Source organism: Erithacus rubecula (genome assembly GCF_903797595.1).
Source record: "Erithacus rubecula genome assembly, chromosome: 3".
NCBI lineage: Eukaryota > Metazoa > Chordata > Aves > Passeriformes > Muscicapidae > Erithacus > Erithacus rubecula.
In genome coordinates this window covers 61,610,847-61,637,445 of record NC_136689.1, presented here as the reverse complement: position 1 = coordinate 61,637,445, position 26,599 = coordinate 61,610,847, and the positions used below count along the sequence as shown (strand labels likewise).

Genomic DNA, 26,599 nt, shown 5'->3' with positions numbered 1-26,599 from the left:
GACACCTTGGAGCACCTTGCAGTGCCTAAAGGGAGCCTTCAAGAGGGTTGGAGAGGGACTTTTAAAAAAAGGAATGCAATAAGACAAGGGGAAATGGCTTTAAATGGAAAGAGGGCAGGTTTGATTTAGATATTTTGAAGAAATTCCTTTCTGTGGGGATGGTGAGGCACAGGGACAGGGTGCCCAGAGAAGCTGTGGATGCCCCATCCCTGGAAGTGTTCAAGGCCAGGTTGGATGGGGCTCTGACTCTGAGTAATCTGGTCAAGTGGAAGGTACCCTGCTCATGGCAGATGGGGTTGGAACAAGATGATTTTTAAGGTCACTTGCAACACAGCAATTACATGATTCTGTGATTCTGTGACCTTGCCTTGCAGAGCATGGCAGTTAATTTTGAGGGAAACTCCAAGCAGGAACAGGATTTGAGGGGGAAATACCAGAACATGCACAGTTGGGGACATACCCAGCATCATGGTCTTTTGGGTAACAGCATTGACTATGTCAACACATCTCTGTCTCTTTTTTCTTTTCAAAAGTTTTTCCACACCTTTCATTCCTACCAGTCTTCTACAAGAAGAGGCTGACAATTGATATTTTTTTCTCTCCCTCTCTCTCGCTCCTAAAAAGAAAGCCTTTATCCTCCTGTTGTAGCAGAGGCATTTTCCACCCAGGGAATACAACAACTGTAGTCATTCACTTCTTCATCACCAAGGGAGGTTCAAATGCTTGTCTCCCCCAGGGCTGGAGAGCTCTCCTGATAAGGTTGTAAAGCACCACTTCCAGTGTGCTAAATATAAAGACCCTGCCCTTCAAGAGTACACACGGTGTTGTCAGTGGGTTGCTCAGGCAGGGTGCTCTCAGGCCACTCCAGTATTGCTTCACTTCGTGGGTGTTGGAGAAGGGGAGGAGGAAGTCAGCTGCTCAAACCACAGAAGAGTTGAAGGCATTTTTAAAAAATTCCAGTTCAAAGAGTGGCCTGGGCAAGCAGTTTTAAGGTCACACACGGACACCTGGTGTGTCAGTGTACCTTCAGGGCCAGTTTGCTTTTCACATTGACCTTTTGGAACTTCAGCTTCTGAAGCAAGAGTTGGTTTGGCTTTGTAGCTCAAGTCCAATTTTTGGCTGTGTCTCTGTGCCTGGTTTATTTCAATCATCAATACTGCTTGAATGAAAGTACTCTATTGACTATTTATAGTTCTAAACAAGGAAAACAAATACTGTCTCTTCAGATGAGGTGCCAATGTCTCTGTAATTCCCACAGTTGTAGTGCTATGATTGGAATTTGGTGCCAGATGCATGGATTCCTCAGACAAACAGCTTTCTGGCAGGAGAGAGGAAGATCTGGCTCTGGCAAGCCTGTTTATGTAAAAAGTTGCCATGTTACTGGCTCTTGTTACCTGCATTGGCTCGATGTGAAGAAGCAGAGAAGACAGCCACAAACTACTGGATAAAACAGAGCTGGCAAACCCCTTCACACACATGCATACCTTGTCATTCCCATTGGAACCACTAAGAGATCCTGACAGGACAGCTACAGACAAACAGTCTTATTTAGACATCCCAATGGTGAGAGGAAAGATTATTTTATACTGATTTCCTTTTTCCTTGCTGCCAGAGATGGTGTCCTTTGCACTCCTGACGAGGCACAGAAAGAGGTGGGAGTGGTGTGTGTGTCATTCTCACTGGACAGGATTGGCCAAAACAAGTCAGATTGTTTCCTGGAGCAGAGTTTATGTGAACAGCTGCTAGATGAAGAAGACTTGGCTTCAGAGCCTGGATTCTAGTAATCACTGGTGAGAGAACAAAAGAGTCTTCAAGAATAAGGAAGAGTTAGCAAATAGCAAACATGCTAAATCAGGTCACTCAGGAGAGGGTCAAAGTGAAGACCAGAGAAAGGCATCAGCTTTCAGGATCAGATTTATTTCCCATCCAGCCTGGCCTCCAAGCAGCTGTAATGAATTCTGTCTTTTAGTTGATGAGAAATCAGCAAGTGACCTGTTGTTAATCTCTGGGAAAGCTGGTATGGTCTGTTTGCTTGACCTTTTTCTTTCAGGAACTTGGCATATGCATGAATGCTTTGAAAGTTTGCTGCTGGCCATACCCCAAAAGTCCCCTATCTTGATATGAACCAGAGGTCATGCTGAACCCTGCTCACCATCCCTGAGCATCCAGGAGCATCAGCCCCATTAAATCTTTTGGATCTCTTGTGTCCCATTCTCACATAGGGAAAGTTTTCAGAGTTGTCACAACTGGCATTTTCCAACCAGTGTGTCTGTTAGCCAGGACTCTTAGAGTCCCTGCTCAACATTCCTCCTGGTGCCTCTTCCTAGCTCACACCACCCATTGCAGGTAGCTTTTACCACCCAGTACTGCTGAAGGTCATGTTGAACCAGCTGGTGGTTTACCTTGCAGCTGTGTGATGCTCAGGGCTCCTTGCAGACAGGGTGGCTTGTCAGGAGAGTGTTCCAGTGGGAGTTTACCTGGGCAATTGGGAGTTTCCCTGGGCAATTACTGGCCTGACTTGTGGCTTGCCTGCCCCAGCATGCCTCATCTCCTGCCTGGCCCTCTCCTGCCTCTCCTACCCGAATCCCACCCAGCCCTTCTTGCTAAGGTCAGTGGTGCTCCTGCCAGGCCACCTATCCCAGGGGAATCCACAGACCCCATAGCAGGAGCCCCCACCTAAGCTTCCTCCAGCAAACTGTGCTCAAGCCCTGCCTTGGAAAGTCTACCTTTCTTCTAGCAGCATACCCCAGGCTGCGGGGTTTTCCCCTCCACAATTTTACTTTTTAAACCCATTTGTCAGTTCATACATTCTGTTTTAAACAGGCTCCAGCTGGCTGAATCTGAGGGCACAAAGTGATTGAAGCATTTGCCTGGCACTACAGCATCTTTCACTGAAAATGGTGGTAGTGGTGATTCCAGAAGGATGCTTGACCAGGCATTACTGAAGCTAAAATTTGTCAATTCATAATTTTAACACTCCATGGAGTTTGTTGTTCAAAAGCCTACACAGGAAATCTGAGCTGTTATTTTCCTTGTCTTTGATCAACATGCCAGTGTGCTGCTGTGAAATGAAACAGCGTAGGCTGACAGATGAGAATTTTCCCCCAAGGGCTTTCTCCTAGGAAGGCAACACTGCTGATTTAGCAAGGAAATAAATCTCGACATATATGAATGCTGCTGTGTACATGCTTTTATAGCACTTGGGAAAGAAATCAAAGTAATTTAAAAATATAGAAGCCTTCATTCTGCAGTTCTTTAGCATTTGAACATTTTGTATGTAGCTTGAAATGATCAACTATGAGCTGGAGGATGGAGCTGTGCCTTTATAACAGCTGTAGCTTGGAACATCTCAACATGCTGCCTTTGGAGGCCCTTGCCAACTGAGCTGCCCCTAAACAGAGACCTTGGTGCAGCCAGGGGAGGATGAAAGCCAGGGAGATACTGGTGGAAGTCTGGAACTTCACAGCCCTGTCTTGTTTATTAGTAACACTCAACTGTAACTACTTTAGTACTTTATCCTCTCCAGGTCTCCTGCATGTAACTCTCTCCACAGGGCTGCTCTTAAATGCTGTTCTGCCCTCAGGAGGTGCACATCACAAGCAAGGCTCTGGCTCAAATTGACCCAGCAAGTCATGTTGTCTCTGAAGGCTTTTCCTATTTAGGTAGTTGTAGTGGAGATTTGAGACTATAGCCCTTTAAACTGACATTGCACACACCCAATGGGATTACAGCAGCTGCACTGCAATTCTGAAAACAAATAAAAACAGAACGTTCCATGAGCTTTCTTGCCAAGTTGTACCAGCTTTGGGTAGCAGATATTGGTACAGCTGACTAATGTATGAGAGGTGCCAAATGAAGCTTTGTGATCCATGTTCCTGAGGAAGAAGTGTAAAGGACACACACTCCAGTTACTCCCACAACCTGTGCTGTAGTTTTCTGGTTTGGGATTTTGGATTTTTTCCCCCCTCTGTCAATCTGTTGCAACATTCAAAGCATCTTAGGAGAAAAGAACAGCACTTCAGTAAACAAGACCTGACTTTTTCTGCAGTGACTAAATGTCATGTGGAGTTCAAGATTTCCTATTGTTTCTTTTATGCTTTTCACAGCACTTAGCACCTCACGTGGACAAGAAACAGTTACTCCTTGTAATAAAGTGCTCTCAACCTACAAACATTGAGCAACACAAGTCACAGCAGTGTTGGACGGTTAAGCAAAACTTTCCTAGCAGAGCATGATCAACTACATTTCAAGCAATGCTTCTGAAGAAAGAAGTCTATGAACAAATCAAAGCTATTTGTACATTGCTTTATATCAATTTTTTTCTTATATATAAACCAAGTGAGGCTCTTGCAGTGATTTACAATGTGAAGAAGTGAGCTGCTGCTCAAATCTCAGAACAGGCAACATCATTTCATTAAAACAACACAAGCCCCCACTGACTGGAGACGCCTCCTAAGTTCCCAAGTCCATCAGCCTTCTGTTGTTGCTGCATGTTCTGCTTTGCCAGCAGCTTCAGGCACAGCCTGCACCAGGCCAGGCTGCTGCCTGGACTCAGCCTGCGTTGGTGCCCTGCACAGTTTTCCAACACTGAACAGGGTATGTTTACGGAAGTTTAGGATTTGGCCAAATTCCACCGCTGCCATAGAACTGGTCTGAAACCCTACCTTGATTAAAGTTCTAACTACTGGAATTATTTTTATTAGCAAGGTCTAATCACACAGTCAATTTAATTACAAGGACCTGGAGTTCATGCCTGCCTATGTTAACAGCTTGACCATGTTATGTGCTTTAAATCAGATTCCTGTTTTAACATCTATTTATATTAATTCACAATCCATTTCAGCCAGCTGCCATAAGATAATGGATTAGGTGCTACTAATAAAATTTGGTTATAATTTTGGGAAGCAAAGAAGGTTTGCTCAAGCACTACTGTTATGCTGGTACAGTGGTTGGATACAGTCTTCTCTGAACATACTTGTACACCTACTCCTTCCATACTGTGGCAGAGAACAGCCCTGGAAGTGATGATGCACCATCTCTTCAACAATGTGAAAAGAGAATTTTTAAGCTAACAAGTCTGAATGACTCCAATCAAAAAAGACACCAACACATCTGTGATCAAGAACTTGCTCGACAAGACTACCAGAACTCCAACTCTCTACTCTCTCAAGCTGCATTCTTTAATTTCTCTCATTCCCCTGGAATATATATTGCCCCAGATTAGGGGCAATTTATTGTAGAAAACGTTGTCTACAAAGTAAAGGCTATGTTACAGTTTGAAAATGTCAGCTGTTTTAAAGTTCAGTGTCTGTAACAAATGTCATTTTTCTTCCCTCCTTTGCATGCATTCAAGAAAACCTCATTACCTCAAACACGACAAAATATTCAAGACTGCAAACATGAAAATAATGCATTGTGTTTTCAGTACAGTAATGTCTGAGATGAATTTCAGAACAAAATCAGTCTTAGCAAAAACAAAGATTTTTAAAGTCCTTTATTAATCTGGATATAAAAAAGACAGAAGCTGCCTACAATATAGGACAAAGCTCTTGCTTCATGAGGAAACAAAATTTTCTTTACAAAGTGAAAAAATAAATACCCTCTTAGAGTAAGGTTTATATGCTAATGTGTCATAAAAAAGTAGAGTTTTAATATTTTGACAAAATGTCTGTGCAAAGAAACAGATGCATAAACACACATTACTGCTACATTAAGGCAATATGAAAAGTATAGTCAGAAAATTTCAGTAAAGTGACAGTGTACTTTTCTAGCTTTGATTAAGCCAGTATTGCACCCAAACATGGTCTCCAGTTCCCTCTGTACCCTGGAGAAGACACTAGGAAACCAGAGGCAAAAATGCCCAAGTAGGGGGGTGGAAATTAAAAACATTTTATTGGGTAGGTCATTCCTGCTAAAGATGCTAACTAAACAAAGCATTTAAAATTACACACAACCCTTAAAGATTAATGGTGCATGTTTAATAGTTTAAAATCAGTCTCCAAAAATAAAGCCAACTTTAAGGGCAGTTGCCTGCAGCTCCCAAGACCACTAGACAAAAGGGGACTGTGGGAAACCTGGGAGTACCCTGCCCACTGAGAGCTGTGAATCAAGTCCCACAGCAGTGCTCCACAGGACACTGGCAACCACAAGGCTTTCCTGACCCACCCTCAACACTTTAAGACGAACAATATCTTGTCCCCCCCTTTCCAAAGCTATTATCTCAGAATTGTTTTCTATTTAATAGAATTCTGAGTTAAGCACAGCTGCATAGTGAAGCCTTTAACTTCAGTTTAAGAACTAATTTTTAAAAAGATCTCTCCTCTTTAAAGCAGTTTACTAAAAGCAGAAGCTATGAGCCTTACTAAACTGGTATGTGTAAAAGCAAGTCTTACTATTAAAATAAACAGTGCAACTGTACTAAAAAAGGATTTAGAGCATGTAAAAGAAAAGGCTGCATTGCTTTCACTGGGAGTGTCTGCATGTGTACACCACATTTCTCCAGGGTTACCCAGCTTTGTGGCAACACTGCCATGCTACAAACTTATGGATCATTCTTTAAGTAACATGAATCACTTCTATTCTCAGAAGATGTCCCAAACCATTTTGGACATGCTGAACAAAGAACATTTATGTTAAAAAATGCAGTATTTTTTGCTTTTGATCATGGATAGGTGCCAGAGTGATTGCCTTCTTCACAATCAACGGTTGCATTTCTTATTAGTGCAGTTTGAAGAGTACATGATGCATTTAAAGTGTGCATGTAGATCATATCACAGTCAGATTGAGGAGACTGGTGTGGGTTGGCAAGTACACATGCTGGACATGCTCTACACGAGATCTGCAAACAGGACACGACTGGAAAGGAAAAACATCGGGAAATTAGTTTGCTTTGCATTTTGAGTGTCTCTGCACTTCCTGCAGACTTCACATATACAATAAACAGCACTTTTTCCATCTTCCCATATTTAGGACAGGGTATGGGGAGAAGCATGCAGCTCATTCTTAGCCTCGCCACAAATTACATCAGCACAACATTCAGACAGAATGCTCTCTGAAATTAGTTTGCCACAAACAAAATTTTAGTAGTTTTACTAGAACATCACAAATATATTAATCCATGACAATCAAATGTAAAAAAAAAAACCTTCCACACAAACTGGAAACTCAACTTTATGGCATTGCATTTACCTGTAACTGGGAAGCACAGGACTTGCAGCAAACTGTGTGGCCACAGGGACAAAAGGTTGAATTTATCTCCTCTTCACAACACACCATACAAAGCATGGACTCCTTCAGCTTCCGCAACTTCTCTTGCAGGGCTTTTGTTTGTTGGCAGCTGAGACCCTCACAGTTGTCACAGTTCATGCTGCTTTCTGAAGATTTAAGGGGGGAACTTGGTGGGGTTTGATCACTTCTTGAAACAAGATCCACAATGCCAGCATTATAAAGAGCTCGCCTCGCATGATCATAAACTTCTTTTGATGTTCTTTTAATATCAAAGACGTATTTTTTACCAAGATTAATGTTTTCATTCAGAAATAGAGATGCTAGGTGGCCCTTTAAGTCTCGACTATACTGCATCATAACAGCACTGGTGACAGTGTCACACCTATAAAGCAAAAGGACAAATGTAAACCTGGTTAGTTAATATACCAATACAATGATCCTACAGTATTTTGTTCCCAAAGCTGAAGTAACAGCACTGAAATTAAAGCAAATGAAACAGACCGAAGAAATATTTAAGCTCTTGAATGATCTTTGAATGAAAACTCTCATTTGAAAAGTGTAAAATGGAAAGTGACAATTACTTTACATCTTCTAAATGTGAAGTGCCTGGCAAAATGGAATCAACCTATGGAAGGGACTTAAAGATTTATGCTAACAAACAGCAAGCAGTTGCTTAATCCACACTTCAGCTTGGCAGCACCTTTTTGCATGGCATTTTTAAGCACTGCCCTAAAGAATTCCAGTTAAGAGTCTTTGGTTGCAAATTTGTATCAGAGTCAAGTAATGTAACCCAATTTCTACCCAGTACTTTATATGCTAGTATTAAGTCATTTTGAAGGAACTAGTGTGAATGAAGTGTAGAGAATTAAGGCATTTGTATTTGCCACTGGGCATTTCAGCTACCCTAACCATGCTTGTCACACATTTCAGTGATCCAGTTGAATCTTCAGAAGCTTATTAAGGCCTATCACTTCTCTAGGCAACACAGGAATGAAAACACAAACACAGAAGGACTACAGCCTCACAGGGCCTAAGATCCAAGATTCTAAGCTTATGGCTGAATGTTATTGCCAAACTAAAATTCTACTTAAATTAAAATCAGAAACTGTGAAGGATAGCAGAAATCACAAGCAGCGACAAAGATCAAGAAGAAATTGAAACTGGTATGTGGTAGTCAATTTTAAGAAAACACTGCTAAGTGTGTTTGACAACTAGTCTTACTGATCAGTGTTGGACACTACAGTAAGAATGAAAGGGGGTTGAAAAGTTGCCCACCAACAAATGAGAATAGCACCCCTACCTCAAAGAGCAACAAGACAGACAAGGGATAGCTGCTGGCATGAAGCAAAATCCTGAGCATGTGAGCAAGGACAGAACTGTAAGAGGGTTTAAATAGATGGGATGGGAAGGTAGAATACAGATAATGCAACAACTGAAGGAGCCAAATAAAGGATCTACACATTCTGAATGACAGGATCTTCCCCACTGCTCTCATTCTCTTACATAGGAACAAACAGATGTATGTATTTCTTATTAAGTATCAAGAAACATAAAATGTTTATATTTTGAAATCTGTTATTCATAGCAGGAATTTTTTTTTACTTTTCTTCTTACTCCCACCCCACAAAATGCTAAGTAGCAAAAACTTATTCAGCTTCTGAACTTAAGAGGAAAAGAGAGGCTCCAACAACAGTGAAATTTTGCAGAGTATTTGCCAAGTGCAGTCAGACTGCTGGCTGCTGAAGCACTTTAGTTCAAACACTGGAGACAAGCAGTAGCATATGACTCTAGGGGCAATACTGACCTGTAAAATGCATGTGTCTCTGTAATTGCTCTGTAGAGTCCACTTGCTGCCCTTGTGCTGATCATCTTAAACAAGAGAACCACGCTATTACCAGACTCCTTGGTAACAGTCAGATATACATTCTTCCCAGACTGAGTTGCCATTTGAACAACAGGATAAGCAATCCTATAAATTAATGTTAAAAAAAGAAAGGTTATTTAGCTGTTAAAGATTAGAGCATTTTCCACAAACTATTACAGTGCATTTTTATCAGAATTTACAATGGTATCTGATGGTAGTCAGCAATGCTGATTGAAGATGCTGCCCCAAAAATATATAAAAACCAAGATTAAGGTCACTTATTTATCTTGATTACAAGCAAATAGAGTCCTCAGACCCTACATCCCAATAGTCACTTTTAGTAATTCTCAGTAATTTTATGCATTTATATGAAAACTAGAGGCATGCTGCATATTTCTGAAAAATTGATCATGCAAATGGTTCCAGGAAACACATACCTGTTGATTGGACTGAAGTCATCTTTACAGATGGATATGCCTTCAGGTCCAACACCAATAAGGAGTTTTTGCCCTTCACTATCTCTCACTGAGTGCCATTCTACCCCATAGTTCTCCAGTGTTGTAACAATCTGTAGAATCTGGTATTCAGCAGATGCTTGACTTAGACCTTCTAGCTCCTTGTGCTTTGTAATAATGCTGTATATAAAAAGATTAAGAATAGGTGAAATAACTCAAGTATCTGCTGTTACTGTCAGCAGCTTGTTTTAACATGGGTTTTTAGATGACCTAGTTAAACAGATTAGTAAATGCTCCTGACCTGCTTTATCTGTCTACAGATTTCCAGCAATTGTGAACTGGAAATAGTTGAGAATTACCAAAACATCCTGAGAACATCAAGGAGAAAATAGTGTGCCTTTGCTCAGAAATTAAAAAGCTACAACTAACATCATCAGCCCCAACATATTTCCCTGAGCTACCATTAAGTTCATAGTTACAGAAAACACAAAGAAAAGTGTGACACACTGAAAGTTTTCTGATATTCAGGAATTGAGCTATGAAGATGCTTCTGAATTCTGTTTAGTTTTCAGAGTACTAAGCCAGATAAATTCCTTCATTCACAAGTGTAGCTCTAAGACATACTTACAATTTAAATGCCCTGCTCCAGGTACCTAAACATAACTATTTTCCCAAGTACCAGAGTTTTCACAAAAAAAACAAAACAAAAAAACCCCAAAAAACAAAAAAGCCACCTCATATCTGAGCTTAAAAATTTAACTGAAATCAGAACATCAAACATTCAGGTTGGAGATTTTGATCTCTAATTGTTAAATTACTGATTTACAATATAGCACCAGCAATTAAATGCATAAAAAAATCTTCTGTTGTTGGTCTCCAAGAAGGAGACTAGATCTTTTTGCTTTATACCTCTCCAAAATGGTAGTGGTGAGCTCTTTTGTACATAGCTCTTCATAATTGTACTTGGCAGTGTTCTGGTTATAATCTCCAAACTTCATCTGTGCCAACAATGCACTAAGTTCAATTGCATGCTCTGAAGAACACTGAAGATTACCAGCAAGAAGATCTTCTTTTATATGCAAGAAAAACATATGCCTGCAACATAATCAGAAACATTTGCTTACACAAATTGTTATATCATATCTGTAATCAAGACACCTAACAAGTAACATACAGCTAAGTTTGGTAATCAAGAATTTGCAATGAATGTACCAAGTAGATCAAATCAGGCACAAGGGAAAGAAAAGGGGCCTTCATCTTATTCTTTACTTACTCTTAAACATGAAGTTACAACTGAAGATGGCATCTAAAAATCACTACTAAAAGAAAAGAACACTTCACATCATCATGAGTATCATCTCAAGAGTAAGAACTACTTTAACTCCTCAGGCCGCTTACTGATTCCAATTTAGTGAATAAAGCAGCAATGAGAGATAGCAATTAGCTTCCTATGTTTGCATTTTTGTTGTGATTTACAAGTTATTCCTCATTTCACAAAAGCAAATTTGGGAAGAGCATATCAGAACATACACACTTCTGTTACATAAGAGGGGAAGCCATACTTTCTCTACACAGTGGAAATGCCCCTGCCACTACAGCCATGGGGTTTTTGTCACCAACATGATTAACAGAATAACATGAAATACCTGAAAAGACATTGGGGAATGAAATAGAAAAACAGCTACTGTGTAAGCATTCATCAGACCAAACTTTGCACTTGATACCAAGGCAGGTTTGACAGCTTGCTGAAAATTCAAAAAGCTGCTCTAATTATCTAAAAGGTTACTTGACAGACAAATCAACATTTTCACCAACATTAACAGCAGCATGTTATTATCCCTTAGGGGTTGCCCTCACTTCTATAGATCATCCTTTTCTCCCCTCAGGGGACACAATATAAATTTCTTACCATTTAAGACTCAACATATTTATGGAAGCCAGATGGAGAATTATGTATCACAGAGTTATGCATCACTGAAAAAAAATCTTTCAATAAATGAAGCCCAGCACCCACCACATCCCTATATGTCTTTACTTCCACAGTAATGGGACATTTACTTTTCTAAAATGAAATCTAATCTACTTTTTAAAAAAGCTTTACTTAATGTCTGTACTTAATCTCTCATCACTGAAGTTGAAGATGCTAGTAAGTGAAGAGCTTTTCTTCCAATGGGAATTTTGAATACTCATATTCTGTTGTAGCATTCTGTAATTCCCTTGAACAACAAAGCAAATAGGACTTTTTTCAGCATTATGAGCAATTACAGAACATGCAAAAGTTGTGTTCTTTCTTAACTCTATTGATAGATGCAGCAACTAAGAAGATACCAGCCCAAAAGATGCCTCATATCCACAACTTTTTGAATCAGGAAAAAAGAATTGATATTGAATTATCCTGTAAGCTTTCCTATGGTCCACTGCCTGCAAGAAGTCACAGCTCCAACACTTCCCTTTGCAAACGGTTTGTCATGCTAGAGCATCATGCTAGTTGTGATGCAAGAGCTTAGTTGCATCACTCTCAAGATCAAACATCAACTGACACCCTTCAACAGCTCTGAAGAGGGTCTGGTGGAAGCCAATGTCCTCACACTGTGAAGGACACAAATTTAGGTGGCAAGAGAACTTCAGACAGAGTTGTCTCCACTGTCAGCAGATTATTCCTTCTTTAGGCCCTTCTTTAGGCCCTTCTTTTTTTGAGGGAGATTCAAACCTCTGCTCCCATGTGTTTCTCCTACCTTGCAGAGTCATAGCTCTTTGGGCTTGGGCCCCAGAAAGGCATATCTGTGACCTTTCTTTTAAAATTGTTTAGTTGTACAGACTCTTTTTGGTGCTCAACCTAAAGAGCTCAGTATAAATTATAACAACACTGGGGCCAAAATAAATTCTAATAGTAGGCCTTTCCCTAACTCAAATCAACATTTCACAAAATAAACAGCTTCTCATGTACTCTTGATCCTCTGACAATACCAGAACAGGATTTCCAGCCATTTTAAGTACTAATTACAAATTCAGCATTTAAAAGAAAGATTAGATTTTTTTCCCCCATTAGCTAAAACACATTTACAACTACCACACCTGAATTCTTATATCTTCAGGGTTTTTTTTTCATATTACAACACTAGCTACACAGTTTAAAGTCAAAAGTTCTCCCCTTGCTGGGAATACCTTTTTGACATCTCAAGGGGAGCTGAAAACCAAAATATTGCTCCTGCAAATACAGATGAGTTACAGAAACAGATGCAGCAGATGCATGGCTTGTCACATTCCCTTCCTACAAAGTCAGTAATGGCATAGGCAGACAAATAAGTTTAAGACATGATGTGAAAGTAGCAGCACATCAGCTATTGTGCAGTAACTTCCCATAAATGGCTCATATCACATAAGGGAAAACATCTCACAAATACTCAGCTACTTTGCATTTTTTTGATAAATAGAACAAACAACATATACAAGAGACAGTTATTACAAAGTAATTAGTTATGCAAATTTAGTCCATCTGCACCTAAATAACCTAAACTGTGCCCATAACAGGACAGTGAATGACTTCACACTGACCTGTTAGAGCAGCTGGCAGATTCTCTGCTGCTTTTTTTTTCTCTATGTGTGTCTGTTTTTGTTTGTTTCTGGGATTTTTTGTTAGCTTTTACTCTAAGTGCGTTAGATGAATAAAATGCACATAGAAATTGAAAGGCAGCAAGGGTTAAACACATCTGAAAAAGTAGCTTTGATTAGCTCATCCAGTTCCAGAGTGCACTCCTTCAAAGTTATATTAATATCCATTGTAAAATCATTCCTCTTCAAAAGTCCACCATATAAGAAACTAATGTTTTTGTTTCTGCATCATTCACACTTCAGTTGCACTAGATATTAATATTAGATTACAAATTTGAGAAGTAACTGAAGTCAGACAAAAGGTATGTCTGATTGTTCCTACCCCCAGCTCCAGCCTCAACATTCTCTTAGCACATTCTGCAACTTTTTACTACCCTTGCCAAAGCTTCATTTAGTCTTTAAATCCTCACAACTCTGAACTTTGCCCATCAATTTTTGTGACTCCTAGTTATCTTAACACCTGCCAGACAAGTTGGGACATTGATCAACTAGTGGCTATTTTAAGGACAAACAGAGCTTCCCACCGCACTTGTAGCCCAAGTTCTTTACACATGATAGCATCAGTACAAAAAACAGTTTCTGTAGTCCAAAATAGCCTTTTCTTCCCCTATGAACCCCATGTTACCTAGACATACCTGTGAATTCAGCCATGGAACATTTCCTCTGAGTTTGGTAGTTCAAAACACTACATAAGAATACTGACTAGAGGACAACATATTAAGTTTGCCAAAGCTACACTCCATCATTCACTGCCCAGATAGATTTCTTCCAAAAGAACAAAGGGTAGTTTTACAATTAGAACATGATCAAAAGTTTTGTTCATGCATTAGTTACACTGGCTATTTTATATTCATTTTATATTCTTATTTTTGGATCCGTGTTTTACATATAATTTAAGATTTATGTGTACACAAAGAATGATTTTGCTCAGTAAAATCAAATGTGGTGTGATTAATGTATTGCAGTTGGATGTAAATAATTTGATACAAAAACTGTAGAAAGGGGAGGTTGCAATAAGATTTCTGCAGATGGTCCATTTCACAAAAAAGTATAGCTACCAAAGCAAAGTTACAGACCCAGAAATCAATCACATTAATTACTTTTTGCCTCCCTCTGAAGCAATTTATGCAGGCTGACAATACTGAACACCACTACCAGAAACAGACACCAGTACTTCACCACTATGGAATTCCAAGAGAGGGCAAATCACCTAGTTAGTGTTCATCCAAATGAACTGGAAATAACTCCACAAAAAATACTGTGAAAAGTATACATAACACAAATTATATTTGCTTTTGTAACTCATTGAAGACAACTATGTGCATTAGGAATCAAGGCTCTGCACTACTACTAGTAGTTACTACTATATATTTTTTTAATCAAGGCAAGGGAAATAGAGCAAATAGGCAGCTAAAAATTTTAAGCGCTAAACTCAGCTGTCAGTGGAAAAAGTGACAAACCCCAATCCTTTACCAAAGGGGTGTGTGCATATGACCAATAACCCCTAAACTAGAAGCATAGCCAAAAGACATTCTCTTGCCAGACTACTGGCAAGAATCTCAGCATACCTCCCAAGGAACTACCTGTTCTCTTTGGGGTATGATTCCTTATCACAGGTTAAGGCTCTTTCCTACTGTGGCATACATTTACTGCTCTATAGTCTGAAATAAAAATTAAGATACATAATTGCTCTCCCTAAAAACATATTGTTGAAGATTTAGAAATCTATAGAATATAATTCTGTTTTTCAAAGCAGACAAGGCCACCACACATGAAAAAAAAAAACTTTTTTTGCCTTTTTTAAATGTCCCTCAGTATCTTTGTTCTTCCTTGCTTTCAGAAGAGTGGGTAAAAGGTTACCAACTCCAATTCAACTCTGATTTAGACAAAAAGATTTATTAAACTCACCCCAGTGTCTATCACAAACTTTCATTGCCTTGTAACAAACACCACATCACTGCTGTGCTGGCTACAGGAAAACAAGATGGTTTTCTCACTTTTTAATTTACTACATGTATCTGACTCCTCAACAGATTTAAGGCCATTCTTAATTTCAACTAGTTCATCAACACAACTGGACAACACAGAAAAAAGTGTACTTTGTTGAAAGTTGTGTGATGTTTACCAGTATTTGAATTGCATTTACAATCTTAAAAACAACAGTTGCCACTTTCAAGGCTGGCACAAAACAGCGCTTTCGAACACTTCACAGTATTGTGAGGCTCACTAGGATTTTACATTTTAAATTGTCGTGGCTTACATGTGACTATTTGATTTTCAGCCATGCTACACAAGACAAATAATGCTGAATTTCAAACCTAAACCCGCCGTTCTCCCGAACTGCTGCCGGGGACCATTGGCCTCTTGGGGGGCCCGGCAAACACTTACAGTTAAAAGGTGGGTGCAAGTTTCAAGACTTCTGTGCTCCAGGCTCCCCAGCCTGTGGCCGATGCCCGGATCCCTCTGTCCCGGCAGGGGTTGGGGTATCCCAGAGCGGAGCGGGCTCCCGGGCCGGGGCTAGTCCCGGTCACTGCCCCCGACACCCGCACCCGGCACCGCCCGGCCCGCGCCGCTGCTGGAGCCTCCTCCCGCCCCACCCTCGGCAAAGAGTCTCCCGAGAATTCCGACTATAATCCTTGCTCTAAGCCCCAGCTCCTTACTGCAATTCAACACTTCACAACATTTGATACATGAACCACCCACAAGTCATTCAGTAAACTGAAAAGCAGGTTTGCTTTTTTTCCTCCTGTTGCACGACCTATCAAAAATACAGGAAACAGTGAAAATGAACACGACATAAGCCAGAGTTATGATCTTGATCTCTGACCATTCTGTGTGTCTTTAAGAAAATGCAATCATTTTCAAGCCAGAGTGATTTTTCCATGCTAAAGAAAACTTACAGCTCTTCAAACTCCTCTAAAGCAGCACACTGTTCACATCTCAGACTTGTTTGTGAAACTCTGACAGCAGCAGATTAAATCTGAATGACATTCTTGCACTGAAGCACTTTTATTCCATTGAAAACAATTCTAAACTACAAAATCATGTGGTGCAATTCAGTACCAGGTAGTCAAATAAAAAACCTAGAAGAGACTACTTTTAACCCTGTAAAAAATGTGCAGTAGAAAGGGCTTCTCCATGCAATTCTCAGATTCCCAAAGCACTTAGTGAATGTGGTTTGTTGTCACAGTGGTCAGAGGTACAATTATAACCTGCTCTGTCTTTGTGCTCTGCAAGAAGGCTGCCTTTTATAAGAATATTAGAACTGGCTGCAATCTTCCTCTGGGCTGATTAAAGATAACAGAAGCAGAGGTCAACATTCTGTTGCCAGATCAGCTTTCACAGCATGTAGAAACCTGAACATTAAATTGCTACAAACATACACCTGAGTTTTAAACTCAGGTGCAAGGCAAGGGTCCCTAATGAAGCACTGCAACTGGGGTTGGCAAAGCTTCCTAAGCTACAGAAAAGAAGTGATAATCGAGTCACAACATTTGCCATTATAATCATGGTGAAGCACATCAACAATCTAGAATTACTTGCAGCTTCTCAAATTTCAAAAGCAGTCTCAACATGTATCTATGCATCTAATTTATATGTAAAAACAGGATCAGAGGCTGCAAGGAAAAGACTGGAAAACTTCCCCAGCATTCTTCATGCACAGGTCCACAAGGCAACAGCTCTGCCAGAAACACCCCATACATCAAATATGGACACAACTGCTAAAGGAAACTAAGGATACACATCACTTTCTTCATGGAGACTTTGCAGATAAAGATGAAACAATGTGTCAGCTTTAATTCTACAGCTAATCCTTACAATTCTATGATACACCAATTGATTTTTATGTTTGGCAACAGGTTTACAAGTTTTCATCCTCCCCTTGATGCTTATGATTACAAACTAAGTATGAATTCACAGTTACGGTGCATATGTAAACCCTCAGGCAGACCTGAGTAGAAAAAAGTCAATCTACCAAAACTGAGTGGCAACAATCCAGGAGAATAGACATTTACCAAGGCACTGGAATTCTAGGTCTGCTACATGTGGACTACTGGGCTTACACAATTAAAATGCAGTTATTACAACTTGAATTTGCTTTTAATATACATCTTCTGATGCCTAAGACAAGGTTAACTTTTAAATTGTTTGTTAAAAGTATCAGTTTCAGAACAGTCTTAATTTAATACATAAAAGAAAGGTTGCACCACCTATATCCTTTAAAATCATCTTTACAGTGGAGAAATACTTGCTGCTTTGATGTAGATGCATAAGCTCTTGTATTTTAGCTGCACAAGCCAGTCTTTGAGGCCCTTGGGGCATGTTTCACCAGTTCAACCTCTCTATTAACTTCCACCTCCTGCCAGGTCTTGCATTGACAGTGTTGAAGGCAGGGACACAGATGTCTATAAAAGCCTTGTGAAGCTGAACAAGCATTCATCAATGATAGCATAAAAATGCCACTTTGAGGTTTCCTCAGATTTTCACCCTGATTTGCTTTGTGAGTGGAGACATCTGACATGCTCAGGGTAATCTCTTCTGCCTCATCAGGTATGAAATCATGTGGTTCCTTTTGTTCAACATAAATCCCAATTGTTATTTGGTTTTATACTTACCAAGAATATTTAAATAATAGTTTCTTAAGGAAAAATACTCCATGATATGTCATGGATAGTAGAAATTATCATCTCCTAAATAAGAGCATATGAGAACTGGAATTCAAGTTTGAATGCATTTGCCTAACTGGAGTTATTATGCAGAACAACCATGGCCTCCCACCACAGCAATCTGAAAACTTCAACCATACTGATGAGCTAGAACCACTGTTCCCCAAGAGCTTCTCACCTACACATTAGATTAAAAAATAAACTCAAAACCTTTTTTCTTATGAAATAAACACCAAATCAGACTGTCAGCCTCTGACCAAATTCTTTAGACATTCTGTGCAGAAGCACTGTGTTGTAATCATGGTCTTAATTCTGAAAGTATTAAGTCAATAACTCAGAGTAACAGGTTCAGGTGAACAGTGAAAATGGGTTTGGCATTGTCATATGGACACTAGATTTCAATTGGCCCCATTCATATTGACTGTACTATCCAAAACTAACAGGAAAAAGTAGTTGGAAGTCAGCATTAAACACACAAGTGTACAGAATTCTTTAAAGATAATTCCATTGCAATTCATGTGGTAATCAAACTCAAGGAGTAAAAGCAAGTGTTCCCTACTAATCTTAGACTATTTCTTCTCATTTAATAACAGTATAACAATTTAGTTAAGAAGACTTGCCACAGAAGCAGCCAGACAGCTGTTTCTTTTGTAGCCTCTAAGGGCCTGTAGCTATATGAAAGTTACTGTAACATAATACCAGACAAAAAGGAATTCAGCGAGTTTTTTTGCACTGTGGGAGGAATTGTTTCCTGCCTTTCTGTACTAGTGGTTCAGAATGACCTAGAGTAACACCAGAGAACAGAGGTTACTATCGGACACACAAATACCATATGAAAAGTTTGCAACTGGTAACTTAGTTTCTTCCAGTTCCAGCACTAAGTGCTCACAAAATCACTCATTGCTTACAGGTAGCTACACAAAGCTTAATGTTACCAATTTAATTACATTTTTTTCTTTAAAAAAGCAATTAAAAATTTCAAAAACACTGACTTTAAAAGTACATAGAAAAGTCAAGCAAAATTACCACATAATCAAAGAAATGAAAACAGTGTGCAATCACTCTCGTAAGTTACAGAAATTGAAAATAAAGTATTAAATTGAATGTACTTACAATCATATTTGCTTACCTTGTCTGCTCCTGTAAGATAAGATGTGGCTCAACAAAAAACTTGACTCTCAATTTCAATCGATAAGGGGCTAAACCATCCATCTGCTGGGAGATCCTGTTCCTCAAATTCAGCCATAGATTCTCCCCTTTGCTGCCAGTGAATTGCAGTCCAAAATAATCAACTTCTATAATCCCCAACCTTCTGCAAACCTGAAAGAATAAGATTCTTTACAAACAGGCTGCAACATGACAATGACAAGTAACATCTGAAGTGGTCTTTCAGACTGCTCACTTAAAACACACACAAAAAATCCTGCTGTCAGCACCTTCATACAAAGGCTTAATCACTTGGATTTTAGGTTGCATACAAAACAGCCCAGAAAAAAAGCACTAAGCATAAACTAGGAATTCCTCCACTAGCCAAAAAACACATGGGCTTCCACGAACAAATTTCACCCCCAGCACAGTCACTTCAGAGGGTCAGCGGATTCCCACAGGAGGAGAATATCTGCTACTCAACATCACAGCCAACAGCACTTGCTGGGCAAGGAGAAGTCAACAAGTACAGTCACCCACAAGTTTTATTTAGGTGCCACGGGCAGACGGGACAGTTTGTCTGTCCCTCCCCAGCACGCCCACAGCAGCCGCCGCAGGCACACCGAGGCGGCGGCGACAGAAAGGCGAGAAGGCACCTGGATGGCAGCTCCAGCCCGCTCGGCCCCGATGCGCCGGGCTGGCTGCAGTGGGTGCTACATCCCCGCCTCCGGCCCCACTGTGTGCCCTCCCCGGGGGCACTTCCAGCGGGATTCAGCGGCGAGGCCCGGGCCTGCGCTTCCCACGGCAGAGGGGCCGGAGAGCCCCGCCGAGGGGGATGCAGCACCCTCTGCATTCAACACGGAGAAGGGGTTAGAGAAAAAAAAAAAAAAAAGAAAAAGGAAAACAAGACTAAGAGAGCAGAACCATAAGGGAAGCGGGGAGACTGCGGCGCTCCCCGCCCCCACCGCCGCCGCGGCCGCCCCCGCACGGCCCAGCCCCGCGCCACCGCCGCCCCTCGCTGCGCCCGGGCCCCGCCGCGGGGACGGGGCTGCGGGCTGCCGGGGCAGCGGCGGGGCCGCGCACCAGCGCTCGGCGCTGCCCCGCGGTCACCGCTCCCCGTCACAGCCCCCGCCCCGAGCGCTGGCGCCCGGCGGGCGGGCGGAGAGGAGAAGCCCTCACCTGGTTGAGGCAGTCCTCGCCGTTGGCTTTCGCCTCTACCTCCACCTCCATCACCACCGCGTCCGGCCTGGTCACATAGCACAGCATGGTTGGGGACAGCCGGCTCCGCTGCTGCCGTCACGGACACCCTGAGCGGCCAACGCTGTCGCCACGGGCTGAGCCCTGCACGCGCCAATCGCCAACGCCCGGACCCCACCAGCGCCCGTCCCGCACCCCTCGCCGCCTGCGCCGCTCCCTCTTTATGTACCCTCCGCAGCCCCGCCTCACCCGGGTCCGCACCTGCGGGCCAATCAGGAGCGGCCGCTCATGGCTGCGGGCCGCCGCCGCCGCCAATCGGCGCCGCCGGGGCCGCGCGGGCGTGTGTCGCGCTCGCTCTCTGGCGCCCCCCGTCGTGCGCGCGGGGCGGCGGCGCGCGCGGGGGCGGCTGGCGGGGCTCCCCGGGCGCCCCCTCAGGGGCCGGGGCCGCGCGGCGCCCGCAGCCGCCCTCAGCCCAACTGCTCACCCGGCCTGTGTCCGCTTACAGCAGCAGGGCGGGCTCGGCCAAGGGCAGGTGGAGCCCGAGCCTGCCGGGCAGGACAGGCTGTGACACACGTGAGAGAGGGCCGCCGTGGGCTGAGTGACAACCGAATATTGCCTTCTCAGAATCACAGGATCAGTGAGGTTGGAAAAGACCTTTGAGATCGTCGTGTCTGATCTATGATGAATCACCACCATGTCAACCAGACCATGGCACTGAGTGCCACGTCGAGTCTTTCCTTAAATACCTACAGGGACAGTGACTTCACCACCTCTGGGCAGCCCATTCCAATGTCTAACCATCTTTTCTGAGAAGGAATTCTTTCTAATTTCCCAAGTAAATTTCCCCTGGTGCAGCTTGAGGCTGTGTCCTCCTGCCCTGTCACTGGCTGCTTGGCAGAGGAGGCTGCTCCCCACCTCCTTTCAGGTCATTGTAGAAAGCGATAAAGTCCCCCTGAACCCTGGCTCTTGTCTCAGTTTTCAAACACTCCTTTTTGTCAGATGGAAGATAAAATCCAAATTGATGTCCTCACTTTCATACTCTCTTTGGCCTCCTCAACTCTGTGTTACGCAGAATGCAAAACCCTGGGAAAGATGGAAGTTTGAAGAACGACTTGTCAAGCCCTGTCACAGCCTCCGTGCACCACCATGCCAAGGGATGGTGCAGATTTTAGACTCACTGAAGTCTGTCGATATGAATATCATAGGTGATTCCTGACCAGGGGAAGAACACCTGCACCAGGCAACCCCTTGGAAGTATGAGTTTGTCAGTCATACCCAAGGTGCACAAAGTAGATTATGGCTGCTTTAACTATGTAAATGGAAACAACAGGGATGACCAAGTACAAAACACACTCTGTGTGTGTTGTCCAAAAGAAGTGCAGATCACAGATGTACTGAGCAGCACAGTGGTGAGGAACAAGTAGGCTGTCAGGGGAAGAGCTATGAGAGGAAATGGGTATCCGAAAACAGAGTGAAGCAAAAAAGGAAGAAGAACAAACCACAGCACTAATGCAAGGTCACCACAGGGCTGAATATTAGCTTGTGTGACCCATGTGTGTATGGGTCACTTGCTTCTATTTCACAATTTCTGCTAGGCTTGTCAGGGGTTTTCCAGGTTTTAATAAAAAAAAAAAAAAATGCTCAGAACAGATGCTTATTCTGCTGGGAACTCTTGCACACCTGGTATATAGAACTCGATCCATTTTATTCATGTGAACTCTAGAAGACCTCTCAGTTCTGAACCAGGCAGAACAGTAGGAGACAAGTAAGAGTCAGGACATGAGATGCCAAACCTGAGTGGTACTACATTTCACCTGCACACTTCTTAGCTCAGATTTTCATGCTCAGGGCTGGAGTGCTTAAGTTGAAGAATTTACAGTCTTAAAGGACCAGACTCATAGAGTGGAGGGTTGAAAATGGGAAGCAACATGGAAGAAAGATGAACAAAATGGCAAAATTAATTGCATCTCAACTCTGTGGTTTTCTGGTAGAAGAAACCCAAACTCCTTGGAAGAGGCTTAATTATAAGGGGATTAGCTTCTAACAAAAAAACCTACAAAGTTGGGAAAACTACAAAAATGGGAAAAAAGCCTGTAGTTCTCACTTCTTGTTTATTTTTTGTTGGAGCAGATGCAGGAAATTAGATTTTAGTTCTATTTCAGTTTTACTTCTATATATTGTGGTATTTTGAGTGATTTTGGTATTTCTGTCACAATCAAAAAAGTCCTAGTTGTGTTATGAAGAAGAAGCACCAAAACTGCCACAATGACTCATGCCATTAGTATTCTGATATCCTCTCTCTGACAGTAGCTCATATCAGATGTTACAGAGGAAGGCATGAGAAATGTTTGTATAATTCTGAGGTAATACTGTTCTTGGATATTTTCTCTAACACTAAACAGTTAAATTTGGCCTATACCTGATAGATTATCCTTTACTTTTTTATCCATTTTTCTTGTAGAGTAGAAATCTATTCACTTTATCCTGGTCAGACAAAGAGAAACTTACCCTTTTTATATGTAATAATATCTATCCTGTGTTTTCCTTTTATCTGACTTAATGTAAATGCAGGTGTTCTTATTATGTCTGTAAAAGTGTTATCTTGCTTTGAAATCTGATAAACTGCAAGCCACAAAAATAGCTTGCAGCAGTAAATTGCGTAGATTGGTTAAGCCCTGTGTAAAACAAGCATTTCTTTTCGAGGGTGTCATCTGGACACCGCTGTCACAGAAATACATTTCATTTTGCAGTCTCTCTGTGATATTTTATTCATGCTGTGCAGAAGAGAGTAAAGGACCAAGCCCTGCGTTTGCACACAGGAGACAGCTCGTGTGACAAGTGCCCGCTGCAGCCCTTTGGGCTCTGAGAGAAAAAGCTGAAATATCTTACAGGCTTCTGCTGGATGTCTTTGATGAATTATCAACACTCAGTGAGCTACACTGTCAAACTGCTCATAGCATGGATGTTCACCTTTTGTGCATCATAAAAGAGCAATGTTTATCAACATGTCAGCTCAGTGCTGTATTTCACAAAATGATGTGTGCTGTATGACATAGAGCTCTGTGATGGGTCAGCCTTTTGCTGAGGTATCAGTTTGAGCAGAAGTGATTCACCTTATATAGGTTTATATATTTGCATTACTTTGCCTAACACTTGTTGATCATTCTTCCTAGATATAATCTATCTACAAGGTTAATTCTTTGTCATATCCTGCTTCAGATAATGTCTCCTTGTCTTTGACACTTGAATGAAAATACTATGAAAAGTCTAATTGCTAAGAGAAGGGAAATAATAATTTCCAGGCCTTCGAATTTAGTTCCCACAATGACAAGACTGACCATATTTTCCAAAGAATACTCATGCCTCTTGTACAGATTTTTATTCTCAAGGCTTTCCAGGTGGTTTCCTCCAACCTATTGTCATGATACTCCATCTTGTGAGGAATTCAGTCGTGTAGCTCTGGTCTCTTTACCTAGATGTTTATGCAAGATCTTAGAAAAATCCTCAGCTATAACAAATTCAGGATATTTTACTGCCACAGAAAGCCAGGGTAAAAGTAAAAAATTCAAAATGTTCAGCTGCTGCCAGTGCTCAGGATAAGGCTTCATCAAGTATTTAGAAGTTCCTATCATTTATCTTTGCTGTTCATTTGTGGCAGCCACATTAAAGGCATGAATGTTAATAAGTGCTGCATTACCTCAGCTCTTGGTGCCAAAGGTGTGCTCTCCTGACTGAGGGAGGCAATAACCCAGACAAATGATGAGCTTTTGTGGCCCTGCACAGACCAGGCCTGCCCCTCTCTAGGAATGCTAAGCACCAAGTTCTCACAGTGCTGGTGGTGTGTGATGTCTTTTGTACTAGCAAGAAGGAATGGCTGCATGAGAAAACATTTCTAACTGGAATCCCAGTTTATATAACAATCACAAGCAGTTTGATGATGTAGAGTCTCACCTCCTGTTTCCCTACTCTTGTACTTTGTATATGCTCTTCTGTTCTTATTTGTTGTTGTCTTACTTTGTCTGGCTTAAGTAAGAGATATTAAGTAGGTTTGAATACATTGCTTGTTAGGCTACTGACAGGTTGATTGGTTAACACCACAGCCATCACAGGAGAGTCATGAAAGGCCCATCTTTGCAAGCCCAAAGGAGCACAGTGACAGTGGCAGATAGGAAAGCAAAGTAAGGACTAAGGGGAAAGGAGACCCTCTCTGATCCCCTCCCAGGGCTGGCGCAGCAGAGGCTCAACCCTAATATCCAGGTAGGAAATCTACCAATCCATCTATATGTGATGGGAAGCAGCTTTCCAGGTTACTAAGGGGGCATGCTAGCTGGAGGTGTGGGACACATAGTGTGCTGCAGGGCAAGAATTTTTGGAGATTGCACAGAATTCATCATGGGTATTCAGAGGAAAAGCCAAAAGCAGGACAAAGTAGGGGTTCAAGAGATTGTGTCACTAACAAGCATGGAACAAGGGAATAAAAGGGTTCACCTGTGTGTCTGGTTGTGCTGTAACCTGCTCTTGACCAGCACAATCTGTCTTCTCTCTTCAATAACTCCATCTACAGCAGCTTTCTCTTTATTCCCTATGTGTATAGGGGTAGAGGAGGTTGGCTGTGGTGTAGGAGTTGGGGTGGGTGTGATTGCTGACAAAGATAATGCAGATAAGAGGGTTGGGGGCAGTGGAGCCCTCTGAGGGCCACCTCTGGGTGGGGAGTGGCTGCTGGTCTCTAGGGACAGGAGCACAGGAAGGAGTCTGTGAGGACCAGGGAAAACCACAACAGCTCTGTGTGTGTGTGATGAGGGTCTGGACCAGCAGCAGGAGTGGGGCTGTGGCTTTGAGAGCTTGTTCGTCCAGGTGGCAGTAACTGGGGAGAGCAGGATCCAGGGGCAGCTGCTGGGCACACCAAGGCTGCCTGCTGGAATAATTCACCTTGTAGCTCTGTATATATATTGCCACTTAAGGACCTCCTCCTTAGGTTCTTCTCAGCTAGAGCAAGTAGCAGGATGAGGCTGGTGATTCTGCCAGTGTTGGTCTGTGTGTCTTTATGTAATCTATATGGCCAGCAGTGTATATATGTGTATTTTGTGCTGTATACATGTGCTATGTGTGTTTCAGCTGGGAATTCATGTTCAGCCTCATTACAGGCTAGACCTAGGGATGTGGAGTGGCTGCAGTTTTGCCTCTCTCAGGCTGCTGAAATAGGTATTTTCCACTAACACAAATCCTTAGAGAAAAGCAGTGGAAAGCACATATCATGCCACTGCTATTTTAGTCCTGCTTTTTTTTTTTTTTTTTTTTTTTTTTACATTTTCTAACTGTCTGTTTGTATTCTGTATCAAATTGAGTAACCACAGACCAAGTCAGCACAAATGCAGTTTAGAATGATTTGAAATTAAACTGAACAGGATCATATGATTGTAGTCACTCTCTTCTGCTGTCTCCTCCCTGGGTAAAATTGCATGAACACAACAGCAGTGTCTGTCTTCCTTCTTGTCACTGTCAAGACTGCTGGTCATGTTGCTAATACACATCACTCATGTGTATGATGATCTTCTGACTGAATCATGGAGAGAAGCATAAAATTGAGAAGCTGTTCTGACAGTGATGGTTGCTTAGTGGAAACACCATAACCCATCCATAAATACACAAACATTTTTTTTCCTACCTAAAATATTATTTTAGTGTTCATACATACATCATGCCTTTGCCTGAACAGTTTGACAAATATTCCTCTGCTCTGCACTGTCCATAGTGCATAATTGTCTTCTATGGAAAAAAGAATGTGTCAGTGATTGGTATTCCCACAGTGCTGGTTCTCCTTTACCAAAATAATGAATACAGAATAAAGTGCTGAGATTGTCCGTGCAGCTAACAGGCCATGAGCTGGTTGTTTTATGAAGCATTATTTGGTGGTCATCCCCAGGGCTTTTGATAAAACTCGTCTGGGATGTTTTATGAATATTACAACTATCCTGCCAGATCAGATCAAGGATTCACATAGCCCTGAGTCCTGTTTCTTGGGAATTTTGTCCAGTGGTAAATGACATGTGCAACATACACGAGGTACTTGTTGATGTCTGTATGCTGCAAAGTGCCCAAGGCCAATACCTCATGTTGTATCAAAGAGTACAAGAAGAAATTATTCTTACTCCCCATAATCCTCTCCCAGCTTCCACTGATTTGTAATTCAGAGACTTTTTTGCATTAGATAAATAATTTTATATTGAATTGTGTTTCATACACCAAAACTTTCCCAGATGGAGATCAGACTTATTGTAGAAATCCTATTCTTGTTGTTAGGACATGTATCAGCTGCTCATGAAATCTAGTAACTCAGTTTAATAACTAATTATTTTATAATTGCTATCAGAAAGAGATTCCTCAGTCTGCACTTTTTCAGAAGCTCCAAACATCAAATCACCTTTGAACTT

At 41.7% G+C, this 26,599-nt stretch overlaps 1 protein-coding gene across 1 annotated transcript; it reads right to left on the bottom strand.

Moving 5' to 3' along the window:
* Window positions 1–5,479: 5,479 nt before the first annotated feature.
* Window positions 5,480–20,378, bottom strand: MYLIP (myosin regulatory light chain interacting protein). Its single transcript, XM_079301684.1, has 7 exons — window positions 20,151–20,378; window positions 18,955–19,145; window positions 10,456–10,641; window positions 9,529–9,726; window positions 9,032–9,196; window positions 7,189–7,609; window positions 5,480–6,855 (listed from the first exon to the last, which is right to left on the bottom strand). The coding sequence occupies exons 1-7, from the start codon at window positions 20,235–20,237 to the stop codon at window positions 6,766–6,768; spliced, it is 1,338 nt and encodes a 445-aa protein (XP_079157810.1). The 5' UTR covers window positions 20,238–20,378; the 3' UTR covers window positions 5,480–6,765.
* Between the last annotated feature and the right edge of the window lie 6,221 nt (window positions 20,379–26,599).